The sequence below is a fragment of the Nannobrachium achirus genome, assembly GCF_963921795.1.
Source record: "Nannobrachium achirus genome assembly, chromosome: 15".
NCBI lineage: Eukaryota > Metazoa > Chordata > Actinopteri > Myctophiformes > Myctophidae > Nannobrachium > Nannobrachium achirus.
Genome location: NC_137822.1, coordinates 42,874,403 through 42,888,237, shown reverse-complemented (window position 1 = coordinate 42,888,237; position 13,835 = coordinate 42,874,403). Strand labels below are relative to the sequence as shown.

General features: G+C 41.7%; 1 protein-coding gene across 2 annotated transcripts in view; it reads left to right on the top strand.

Moving 5' to 3' along the window:
- Positions 1-6,889, top strand: part of gnsb (glucosamine (N-acetyl)-6-sulfatase (Sanfilippo disease IIID), b) — a 41,372-nt gene extending 34,483 nt beyond the window's left edge. Inside the window, exons 13-15 of one of the 2 annotated variants that reach the window (XR_013962742.1) lie at positions 1,636-1,743; positions 4,526-6,187; positions 6,245-6,889. Coding sequence is in view for 1 of the 2 variants with exons in the window: in XM_080742587.1 (XP_080598713.1) it covers positions 1,636-1,743; positions 4,526-4,678 (261 nt within the window). In the remaining variant the exon portion in view is untranslated. Of the gene's footprint in view, positions 1-1,635; positions 1,744-4,525 lie in introns of both variants that reach the window. The other variant, XM_080742587.1, reaches the window with a different exon arrangement.
- The last annotated feature ends 6,946 nt before the right edge of the window (positions 6,890-13,835 follow it).

Below are 13,835 nucleotides of genomic sequence, written 5' to 3'. Positions count from 1 at the left end.
TCATTCCCTATTTACATTGTTCCGAGTTGGCCAGGTCGCCGACTAGACGCTGGAGGCACAGACAGATACTCCATATATGGGCATAAAATGGACGCAGATAGACAGATATCTCCATATATGGGCATAAAATGGACCCAGAACTATAACTGCAGTGATCTCCATATATGGACATAAAATGGACGCCGACAGACAGACAGACAGATACAGATATCTCCATATATGGGCATAAATGGACACAGGCAGACAGATGGTCAAAACGGGTCCTATGAAAGCAGGTATAATGGGGTTTGCATTTAAGGGCGGGGCATTCATTCCCTATTTACATTGTTCCGAGTTGGCCAGGTCGCCGACTAGACGCTGGAGGCACAGACAGATACTCCATATATGGGCATAAAATGGACGCAGATAGACAGATATCTCCATATATGGGCATAAAATGGACCCAGAACTATAACTGCAGTCCATATATGGACATAAAATGGACGCCGACAGGTATAATGGGGTTTGCATTAAAGGGCGGGGCATTCATTCCCTATTTACATTGTTCCGAGTTGGCCAGGTCGCCGACTAGACGCTGGGCCGCCCGAAGGGCGGCCCAGCTTCTAGTATTCTTTAATTACAATCTAAAATATGAACCCTTGTTGTAAAAAACTAAAGTTGTCCTTTAAAGCATATTAATCTCTCAGGATTATCAGGACCGGCAGAGAGGAACATAGGGATTTTAACGGGACTATCGGGAGGGGCGGTAAATTAGTTAATAAATAAAACAAAAATCGAAGAAATTAGAAAACAAATGTCCAAGAAGTAGTGAAAATTGCCAATCTACAAGCTCACAACGCGGCGTGAAGCGACACGTTGTGAGCTGGTAGAGCTGCTGTTTTCACTAGTTTGGTTGCCGGGGCAAACGTTTAATCTCTCTTTTGGGTCACGAGCTAAAAAGTATAGATCAATGAACATGCATTTAGTAACGTAGGAAAGTGAAGGGTAGTTGAGAAAGAGCGCACTAAATGTGATCTGGTGACCTTCCGTAGGATGACGCGTCAACGTTGTCTGTTACTGGGAAGTCGGAGGTTGAGAAATTCCACAGAAAAGGGAGTTAGAATCTGGAGAAGGGAAAAGTGGGTTTGGCTGGTTGAGTCATCATTAGTAGGAAATGTGCCCATGTTTCTACTCACAAGTTACAATCAGTATATCGGTTAACAACACATTAAGAACTTACTTTAACCATTATTTTATGCTTTAACTATTATACAAGCTCACAGCACGCTGCAGGCTTGTGGATCTGCTATTTTTGAAATATCGTCAAAATTTGTAGACTGAATATTTTGACCCGATTCTATAAATGTCTTTATAGAATCGGGTCACGTACCTCCAAAATTACATGTATTTGAGCTGCGGACCTCCATCTCAAAATGTGTTGTTCCAGGGACCACCCCGAAGCAAATATTTTAGTTACTAATGTTCGCTTTTTAAAAGGATAGGATTTGTAAAGAAAGAAATCACAAATTACTACTACTACTACTGGTTTAGAAGGCATTTGTAGAATATGCCTCAGGTCTTAATGTGTTTGAAGAGGTTTGTGAATCACTGTGGTAGTAAACAACACCATTTTTGTCTTTTCTCTCATTCTCTTAGCAATGTTTCCCTGACTGTGTGTGTGAGGACGCGTACAACAACACCTACGCCTGTGTGAGGAGCCTGGCAGAACACAACCTGCAGTACTGCGAGTTCGCCGACAGTGAGGTATAAATGAACGCATGTTGAATGTGCTAGAATGGCACCATACAGTACCTACAGTAGATTGTCAACTGGAAAGATGCGATTCTGGGAAATCGCAAGTGTGGTTGCCATTACGCGTCTTACCATTTACTGTATATAAGATACTGTGATGTCAAGTGAAGCGTGACAAAAAGCTGCACTCTTCTGTCGTGCAGCCGCCCAACCTGGATAACATCACCACAAAACACAGGTTCGCTTTGCTGGGGAAAATCGGACCAAATACAATCTAATAGTCTAATATTGTATTCGCAGCAGTGTGCAACTAGGGATGGGTATCGTTCACCTTTGAATCGATACCATACCTTTTTCGATACCTGGGAATCGATACGATACCCTTTTCGATACCATTTTCGATACTTTTTATTTAAGTTTAACTTCGACACCGAAAGAATGGTGACTCGCTGGCTGCTGCGGTACAGCAGAGGTGATGATGATGATCACACAGTGTGGCGGAGCGGAGAGTATAGACGGTGGATAATCACCATAATAATAGACATTATAGGCTATTGTCGGCTATTTTCCACAGGAACGAGTGTAGCCTACTAAAGCAGTAATTAAACTCTCAGTAGCCCAACTGTTACAGATGCGACCGGCCAGGGGGGCGTTCAAGAGTATCGAAACAAGGTATCGTTCGTTTTTACGTGAGCCGATACCCGATAGTATCGACGTCATGCAATCGATACCATTAAAAGTATCGCAGACGATACCCATCCCTATGTGCAACCACCTTCACTCCATGTTTGGTGGATTTGACAAACTAACTTCCAATAGTATGTAAAACAAATAAATTAAAAAAAAAAAAAAAAAAAAAAAAATTTAAATTATGGCAAAAAGTAAAAAAAAAAAAAACATCTTGAAATTAAAAATGTTGATAATCACTAAACGGGATACCCAAACTACACTGTTAAATTCCAAAGTGCTTCTTTAACTCTGCATAAAATGGAACCAAAAGTAGTAATAAGTGCGGATCGCTGTGCTAACGAGAGGCGGATCACGTTTACCGCTGCGCATCGCCTCAAAACCAGCATGGTCAGTGGCCAGAGAATCGTTGACACGTTCGTGCCGTGTTTAGAAGCTCTGACCTGACAGTCGGCACTCGCCAGTTACTTGATATGTGATACGTGCTGATCTACAAGCTCACAACATGTGCCCCGGATTGTGAGCTTGTAGATCAGCTTGTTCCCTTTTTTTTCCTGGAAAATGTATGTTTTGCGTTCTCACTTTTTATTTACACTGCTCTGCTGTGTCTTCTTCTTCCCCATGGTGGCTGTTGGGTCCAGTCGTTTGTGGAGGTGTGCTTTACTTTACTTTATTAATGTATTTAGACAGGACAGTGCCAGTTCATGAACACAGAGAAATTGACATGTTGCACAAGAACATATGTAGTACACAGGATCTCAGTGTAAACCAGTCCGAGTTAGCTGAGGCTAATTTCCATCTGTAGTCCTCAGGACATAAAACAAAAAAACGAAACAAGACATGTAAAACGAGTCCACGTATGGTATCGGGACGCCCCACAAGCCCTAAAAACTTAACTCCAAACAGCCCAAAATAAACTAATTAGGGTCCTGCTTAACCTTCCCTATCAGACTCACCTCACCGCTACTCACCAGTTAAGAGTGGGGTGGCTCAGAGTAGATGACAGAGTACAGCAACTTGCAATGGGCCTGGTGTACAAGATACACTACACCACTATGATACCCATGTACCTGGCAAAATACTTTATAAACGTTAAGGATGTCCACAATTACAACACCAGAGGCAGCGCCACAGATCACGTTCAACCCAGAGTCAACTCAAAGAAAGGGTCAAACTTGTTCTTCTGCTATACCACAAAAATGTGGAATGCCTTACCGAAGGTCTTAAAGGAGTGTGGATCACTAGCATCCTTTAAAATCGCCCTGAAAAACCACTTACAGGTAGCAGCCGTTCGCAACTGGTAAAAACAAACCTAGTCCAGCCCAGCCCTACCCTCCCCTGCCCCTTCAAACAAACCTAGCCCAGCCCAGCCCTACCCTCCCCTGCCCCTTCTTTGTATATACTTACTGGTTGTATTGTATTTTCTTTCTTTCTTTTTCTTTTACTGACTATATCTACTGCATAGTACTGTGTTCTATTCGTCTGTCATTCAATGTTATATGAGATACTTTAATGGTTTCCTCCTGTGGAAATAAGCTTAGTCTTTTCTAGGATCTCCTTTTAGTAGACCTTGTACCAGTGAACTGTACCGTCATGAAACTGTACCTTTTCCTATGCAAACTTCTGATAAAGTCTTCAATCAATCAAACGGGGAAATACTACAGGAAATGCAAGTGTGAGTCATGAAGTTAAAAACAAAACTGAAAAGACTAAAGGGGAACACACACTGGACGCGGAGGTGGCGCGGAGGTGGCGCGGAGGCGGCGCGGAGGCGGCGCGGAGGCGGCGCGTCAAAACATACGGCCCCATTATTTTCAATGAACTAACCCACACCGGCGGCGTCAGACGCGCGCAGCCGTGGGTCTGCCGCCTCGCCTGCCGCGCCGAAGCCGCCGATACGCCACTGTTCTATTTCTCCAGCGTTGCCACGCGGTGAACATGTTCTCCCATGGTTCTCCCCACCGAGGGAAATGGATATGCTGTGTGGCAGCGCCCGCGTCCAGTGTGTGCCCGCGTCCAGTGTGTGCTCCCCTTAACTCGAAAGATGAATTCACTAAAAAGCCTGACGTCTGTCTCTTTCTCTCCCCATGGTGGCTGTTGTGTCCAGTCCTTCGTGGAGGTGTACAACCTGACGTCGGACCCTCACCAGCTGGAGAACATCGTGAAGAAGGTGGACCCGGCGCTGCTGCAGGCCATGAACCAACGACTCATCAAGCTCCAGTCCTGTGTGGGCGACAGCTGCCGAAACGCCACCAAATAAACAACCCAAAGCTACAACCTTTTTTAAAGGCTCTTAAGCTGTCGGCTGGAAGATTTCCACCAATCGGCTGACGTAAACTATGTTGGCGTGTGCGTGTAGATCAGCGGTTCTCAAACTGGGGGGTCCCCAGATGATTTGCTTAATGTGCAATGTTGTTTTCTCACTCATCGATAAACAAACCTACATACATGTACATACAGGGAATCTGCAGATTTCTAAAGTTACCTTTTTTAAGACCTTTTAATAATACCAAATTGGCCAAATTGTCAAATATGACATAAGAAAGTGGCAAACATTATGAAAATAGACGATCTACAAGCCGATCTACAAGCCCACAAGGCCTTGCAGTGCGAGGCCTTGTGAGCTTGTAGTTTGGCTATTTTCACAATGTATATCTGTGGAACCGAGTTAAACTAAATGTAAATGCCTACAATTCCAAGTGCTTGTATGATTATTATAGGGGTGAGGATTGCGACTTGAAATGTTTCGAGAAGCCTCTTAAGGCGTCGTTTTAGTTTTTTTACAGAGACACTCCTGACCTTATTCATAAAGTTACCGAGTGTTTACATCTGCATCCCAAGCCAATCAATCCATGTGCTGTAGTTCTGAATGCTGATATATTTTGCACTTTTCTGCACATTTTCAGCAATATCTTTTACAAAGTACAGGGAATTACAAAAATAATAAATACTATAATATAGGATTGTAAAGAGGAATTGACAATGGAGATGTTAAAATGGCTAAACACCATAGAGTTCATGACCAAAGATGTGTTAGTTGGCTGGCCAGTTTTGGGATAAAGCTGTTGGTTTAAAGCAAAAAAAAAAAAAAAAAAAGTTTGATAGAGGTTTGGGTTGTGTAGTTAACCTGTATAAGTTCACAAAGCACGCACACACGCCCTAACAATACAATCCCAGGTGTTGGACAGAAATAGAAGAGTCTGAAATAGAAAAACGTTAAGTCGGCACACTGGATCCCGTAGTGACTTTTCATGATGAAACTCCAAATAATAGCAAGGTATCTTCAGTAGTTGCTCCTCCTTGATTAGAAACTGATATAAAAAAATAGTCTCCCTATAGACTTACGGTACATTGCACGGTGAAACTGGGCACATCATAGTACACTAAATGTATAAACACAGTGGATTCTGACAATTTATAACGTTACAGCCCAACATACAAATGTCAACTTCCGTTTGATTTTACTATTTTAATTAGGAAGAAGACCGAGACTGGGTCAAATTGTAAAATAAACAAGAAGTTGATACAAACATTTTGTTTTAACCCATTCAGAACGGGTACACTATATTGTGTATCATTATTTTATGCTTTAACTATTGAAAAATACAAGCTCACAGCGCGGCACTGCGAGCTTGTAGATCTGCTATTTTTGAAATCGTGAAAATTAGAATTTTGACCCGATTCTATAAGTGTCTTTTGAATCCTTCTAAGATTTAAAAAAAAACCTGTTTCTATGTCAGCAATCTGGCCAGCCATCGTCCAAGAAAAGGTCCTTTTCACTTAAATGGAGCTCAGTTAGTCTGTTCTTGAGAGACTACTATGTCAGTGGGTTCTCAAACCTTTTCATGTGAAGGACCCCCAAAATGATATTTATTTGGCCACAGACCCCCATCTCAAAATATCTAGTTCCAGGGACCCCCCAGAAGCAAAATTTGAGTTACAAACGTTCGCTTTAAAAATACATATATTCAAAGATTTGCACACATTTTCACGACTTTTTTCAAAAATAACAGATCTACAAGCTCGCAGCGCGGCACCATGAGCTTGTATATCTGCTATTTTTCACGGGTTAAAGCATTCAATAATTTTAGGCATAAATGGGTAACAATATCGCAGCAATATTTGGAGTTGCATCAAAGCAAGGCAACAACACAACCCAGACCTCTAGCAAAACCAAAGTGTCATTTTCCTTGAGTGGAGCGTCTTAGAAGTGGACCTTCTCTGAATGTTTCTCTGCACAGCTCAAGTGGGGTTAGTTAAGGAAGTAAAGACTGCACACAGGTCTGTCTTGATTGTGAAGGTGTGCCTTCAACTTAAAGAGAATGGATGTCGCTGTAATTCTTAATTATTTTCTTTATTTTCTATCAAGATTTTTACATGAGTATTAATGTTTGCAGTTGCAATTGGCTTTCACAGAGGGAAATGTGATGTTTTTTTTTCTGATTTCAATGTTTACTGTTCAATGTTTCCTGTTTTGTCAAATTAAGATTTTTTTTTAATTCAAGGGAAGTTTACTTTAATAACTTTGTTTTGAATGAATGAATCAATCGTTGTGCCTTCTATCTTTGCACTGAAACGTACCTACCATGAATGTGAATGGGTCTTCACTGTGACTAAATCAATAATTATTAAATAAATGCATTCCAGTTGATTTGAGTACTCTTTTTCTTTTTAAAGGAATTTAAGCAACAAACGTGCCTCCTACAAAACATTGCTCTAGTGCTTTGACATTTTCAAGGTTAAAATGCAACAGAATACTCAAAAGCACTTAGAAAGTACCTGCAACAAGAGATAGGGTCTAAAGATCAGACTCTCAGTGCAGAGGTTCCATGTTCAAATCTCAGTGCTCCTACATTGCTATAGAACTTTGATATTTTCAAGGTTAAAGGTGATACACCATGAAATTTCACTTTTCCTATTTTAAAACCTTTTTTTGGGGTCCCACTAGCACCTTCTATCCTCACAAAGTCCCATTTCTGACCGTTGTGTCTTTCTCTAGTTTTGAGAAGGCGAAGGTTAAAAGTATCCCACGGGTTCTCAAAACAGGCTATCCAGATTTGCTGCCGATTGTGACGTCATCATCGGCCGTTTTTGAAGAAAAAAAATATTTTTTTTCCAAAAACAAATTTTTTTTTCAAAAAAGATTTTCTTTAAAAAAAAAATTTTTTTTTCAAAAAGATTTTGGGGGGGGTGGCGCAGTTCAGGCCAAAGGTGGTACTGCAGCTGAAATGCTCTGAGAGCCATTCAAAAATGAGAGAGGCTCTCTATTCAGGAGTGGTAATTTAGCCTCAAACCTTTTGAAAAACGTTTTTGGGACATAAACAATATGACATAAATACTTTTTAAATGCATGGTGTATCACCTTTAAAATACAAATGAATTACATAAAAGCACCAGAAGACACTTGCAGTGAGAAATGTTGTATTGGTCTAAAGCTCAGACTCAGCGCAGTTTCCATGTTCAAATCTCAGTCCTTCAACGTTGTTCTAGTACTTTGACATTTTCAAGTTTAAAATACAAAAGAATTACTCGTCTATAGGGGCAGGACTTCCGTCGTATATGTGTTTCCCCCACTATATATATATATATATATATATATATATATATATTGTCAAATGGCAACAGGCATTTCATTCACAGAGCACATACATAGATTTGTAAAGCGTCAATGTAATTTATTTCCTCGGGCAGGACTTCCACCAAATTCCAGTCACTCACTTATTCCAGACACTAAACCAGCTAGGTCTTGCCCAGCTTATATACTGTAGATTTCATATGATTATGAATTCATTCTTTCTTTGTTCCCCTGCCAGACACTCCCGGTTTGGACGATCATATGTTGTTCACGATCTCAAGTCCATCGGAGACAATGATGTCATCTACCACAGGGGTCTCCACAATGTGAGTAGTAGAAATTATCATATCGTTGTTGTGCCAAAACTTCTTATCTCCATATCTAACTCTTTTTTTCCCCTACTCATTGTTATCACATCATTTTGTAACGACGGGCGACCTTGAGTTGTATATTATTAGTGTGGTTTCCCAACAGGGCAACACACTGTAGACCTGGGGAAAGTGTATTCTAGATAAACTTTATTTGTGAGTATTAAGTCCATTGAGTCAGAGGGGGAGAGGTGCTAGCTTGAGGATTGGTCAAGCTGCACATGACAATTTGGCTACTCAGACAATAAATAGGCAACACACTATAGGTCTGGGGAAACTTTATTCTGAATAAACTTTTCCGCTGCCATTGGAAATTGATGGAAACCATATTTTTTACAGTTGCAATTGGAATTCAGATTGAATTCGATTGGTATATAGAGATCTTTGTGATTCTGCGTCCATTTTATGCCCATATATGCCCATATATGGAGCTATCTGTCTATCTGTGTCCATTTTCTCTATGCCCATATATGGAGATATCTGTCTAATAAACCCCATTATACCTGTTGTCATAGGACCTGTTTTGACCATCTGTTTGCCTGTGTCCATTTATGGCCATATATGGAGATATACCCATATATGGAGATGTCTGTGTCCCTTTTATGCCCGTATATGGAGATCTTTGTGATTCTGCGTCCATTTTATGCCCATATATGTCCATATACAGTATGGAGGTATATGTCTATCTGTGCCCATTTGCTCTATGCCCATATATGGAGATATCTGTCTAAAGAAAGCCCCATTATACCCGTTGTCATAGGACCCGTTTTGCCCATCTGTTTGCCTGTGTCCATTTATGCCCATATATGGAGATATGCCCATAAATGGAGATATCTGTATGTGTCTGTGTCCCTTTTATGCCCGTATATGGAGATCTTTGTGATTCTGTGTCCATTTTATGCCCATATACAGTATGGAGGTATATGTCTATCTGTGCCCATTTTTTCTATGCCCATATATGGAGATATCTGTCTAAAGCAAACCCAATTATACCTGTTGTCATAGGACCCGTTTTGACCATATGTTTGCCTGTGTCCATTTATGCCCATATATGGAGATATGCACTTATATGCCTATATATGGAGATATCTGTATCTGTGTCCATTTTATGCCCCTATGTGGAGATCTCTGTATCTGTCTGTATGTGTCCCTTTTATGCACGTATGAGATATTTCTGATTCCTGTGTCCATTTATGCCCATGGAGATATCTGTATCTGTCTGTCTGTGTCCCTTTTATGCCCATATATGGAGATCTATAATACACACTCACTCATACATACATACATACATACATACATACTCACAGAGATTTGTCGCATTTATTGTAAGATGACATACTGTATGGATGCACTTTGACCTCTTGAGTAACCATGGCGATGTAATGTCCACAAACCTCACTTCATCTATTGTTTACATTAGATCACCATGGTTACTTGTGATGTCAGAGTGAGTCCAGACGTCATAGACACTATATTTGGACATGGTTGACCCAGGACTCCATATTTGGACATGCATGACTCACCGTGACATCATCACTATGTCAGAAGCAGACAGGGCCTATAAAGTCAAACGCATTCCTCTTCACCATTACAGAGCGACTTCTCTTCTCAGGCAAACGCTACTGGTTAAGTCAAGCCCTTGTACTTCCGCCACTTCATACTTTTGTCTCCTGGTTCGTGTGCTTTCTTTTAGGATCATGGCAAACTGGGGCTTTCTGTCCAACTTACTCGACAAGGTTGGGTCTCACGCCACTCCCATCGGGCAGATCTGGATGGCTGTCCTCCTCCTGTTCCGCATCATGTTGCTCTGTGGTCCAGCTGAGAGCATCTGGAGTGACGACAAGTCGAATTTCCTTTGTAACATGCACGACGGCGCACAAATGTGTTCACTACTGTGTCACAACCACTTCTTCCCCGTTTCGTACATCAACTACTGGACGATGCAGCTCATCTTAGTGGCGACGCCCACTCTGTTGTACCTGGGTCATGTGATGGTTGTCACCCACAAGGAGAATAAGCTGCGAAAGCAGCTGGCCGACCCGCAGCAGGCCGACCCGAGCAAACGGCCCAAGTACACCGATGAGCAAGGCCACGTGAAGATCAAAGGTAATCTACTGTGCTCATACCTGATTCACCTCCTCGCGAAGATCCTCATCGAAGTGGCGTCAATCTGGGGACAGTACAAGCTGTTCCCTCACTTCCTTTCCATAGAGGAAGTGTACACATGTCCGGCAAGGCGTCAATGCCACATGGATTCTGTGACTTGCACAATGTCCAGTGCCACAGAGAAAACCTACGCCATCCGCTACATGGCAGGAATCGCATGTCTCTCCGTGCTCCTCAACCTTCTTGAGATGGTGTACCTTCTGTTCAAGTGCTGCTTCAGAAACTGCAAGCAACGCAACCGCAGCAGAGTGGTGGTGGTGGACCTGGACAGGGTGCAGATTCACAGCCTCCCCACGGAAGACCCAGACAGCGTGCAGATTCACAGCCTCCCCACGGAAGACCCAGACAGCGTGCATATTCACAGCCTCCCAACGGAAGACCCAGACAGCGTGCAGATTCACAGCCTCCCCAGATACAACTCTCACATGTTGCAGAACCTACCGAGCCAGCAGCTGCAGGAGAACAGACAGGCTGGGAACCTCTCTGGGAGTCTGGATGGAGACCAGGGAGGAGAAGCAACAACAACAAGAGCTCTGGTTCATCATCAGGAGAGGAGGCGCTCTAACCTGTTCCCCTAGTCCAGCTCCTCTCAACGTTCTACCAGCAGCCTCCATCCGGAATCAAGAGCATGCAGATTGTCAGGCCACAAAGCTTGCCAGACCTCCAATCCACAGAGTGGATGGAAAGTCATCAGATCAGCTGATCTCCCCCCAAAAAAGATACATCTGAAAATCCCCATATATGGGCATAAAAGGGAACTTGTGGTCTCCGAGTAGACCTCTGCTCAGAGAGCATAAAACATTCTTTAAATGTTAAAAACTAAAATCAAATCAAAAACTGAGAAAAGAAAATCTAAGTTTAGAAAATTACAAAAATACAAACTTAAAATATTGCAAACTTAGAAAAAAAGTCACACGCAGCAATGTTATCTATTCTATAGCTATTGTATGTATTTTTGCACTGTTTATTTTATTTTTATTTACTTTTTTTTTACTATATCTACTGCATAGTATGTGTTCTATCTGTCTGTCATTCAATGTTATATGAGATACTTCAATGGTTTCCTATGGAAATAAGCTTAGTCTTTTTTAGTTGACCTTGTACCATTGAACTGTACCGTCATGAAACTGTACCTTTTTCTATGCAAACTTCTAATAAAGTCTTCAATCAATCAATCAATCAATCAATCAATCAATCTATGGGTTAATTTCATTAAGTGTCCAGAGAAGCTTGGCCAATGTGAACCTGGGCATACAAACAGACACCAATTGACCAATTAGTTTAATGTTCCGTTCATGTCCATATATGGAGATATCTGGATCTATCAGTCCTTGTCCCTTGTATGCCCATATATGGAGATATTTGTATCTATCAGTCCTTGTCCCTTTTATGCCCATATATGGAGATATCTGTATCTATCAGTCCTTGTCCCTTGTATGCCCATATATGGAGATCTCTGTATCTATCAATCCTTGTCCCTTTTATGCCCATATATGGAGATCTCTGTACTTATCAGTCCTTGTCCCATGTATGCCCATATACTGTATGGAGATATCTGTATCTATCAGTCCTTGTCCCTTTTATGCCCATATATGGCGATATATGAAGAATGAAAAAGTCCTGTTATTTGCACCAAGAATTGTGTATACTTAATGTGATATATTCAAGTTATGAGTAAAGGGGAATATTGTAGACCTACACCAAAATGTTATTCAAATCATCATAACATTGTGAAAAGTGGACCAGCAGCCGAGCAATGGCCAACATACCATGTTGTTACGCTCATGTCACTATGACTCAGACATAAGACATAACCATATAAGGAGTAACTAAAGTAGGTACGCCTAAATATGTAATGTCTGGTCTGACCTCAATGTGTCATCTTGTCATGGCGTCAGACGTGAAGAAATCAGTCAGTCCCATATATGGCCATACAAGGGCATATGTATAATCTCCAAATATGGATGTAGGCCTATATGTTGTCTAACCTCAAAGTGTCTTCATGGCATCAGGCGCCAAATTAGTGACTTATATTCCACAAAAGGACATGGCCATATATGGAGATATGGGCATATATGACATCAGAGATCTCCATATATGGACGTAAAAAGTCAGAATTCAAGAAGGGAACTTTCTATTAAACCCACTTATTACAAGTGTGCAAATGGAGTGTATAATGTGCTTGGACATCCTCAGAGGCTCCCTCGAGACACCTACATCAAGGGTTCCCAAACTTTTTTGTCTCAGGGCACCCCATGAATATTATTTCTTTTTCATCTGAGGCACCCCTACATTAAATCGTTGTTGTCGGGTGGAAACCCAAACCCATATGTCCAAAACCTTCTCTTTTTGTTATTTTAACAACTATTTAAAATAGTGAAAACAGCCGATCTACAAGCACACAACGCCTCGCATCACGAGGCGTTGTGTGCTTGTAGATCTGCTATTTTCACTACTTGTGTGACACTTTTGTATGATGAAGTATCACGACTAGTGTTCGAACACTTTGAAGATATATTTTGCAATGTGACACTAAAAGGGCTCTGTATGTTCTCGTTGAGATTTAAATGCAATTTAGTCATTGCCAATTCCCCCTTGTGTACTACTGTATAGTGAGTGTCACTGCACTGTAAGGGTTGTAGATGACATGTGATCAATCACTATGAGTTGCTAGTGCCGTGACAATGACACAACTGAACCGGTATAGGCCAGCCAGCCCAATTGTGCACTGACAACATGCTCTGGGATCTGGGTTTGAATCGAATCCCGGTCATATCACATGTCTGTCCTATAGGTTTACTGTTTTCCTATACCTTCTAAATAAAGATATATATATGTATTAAAAAAGACACCTGCAGTATCAGCTCAACAAATGCAGAAGATGGAGAGAGCCGATTAATCTAAAGCCATGTGGTCTTTACGAAGGGTAAAGATGTCTCCGCTCAGTGTTTGCAGCTCGTGAGCGCGTCGCTTTAACGCTGACCACAGAAAACATAAACCCCAAGGCACATCATTAGGAGCACTCCTCCTAGTACATCTTCGCCACCATAGAAATGCAAGGAAGAAAAGCGCTGGTAGTTCAAAAAATGCATTCTCTGGACACCACAGATAAGTTAGGAAGGTAGGTCCCCATACTCTGTGGGAACTACCTTCCTGTGCTTCCATTTGAACCACTTGAAGAGTCCTCCCCTCTTGTTCTGGCGCCTCTGTGTCTCTGCACACCTGTGTCCGTTTTCAGTGCCATCTCCCTCCCCTTTACATTGATAAAAACCTTGATGGCCCCAGTGAAGTCGGCAGAGAGTAGAACC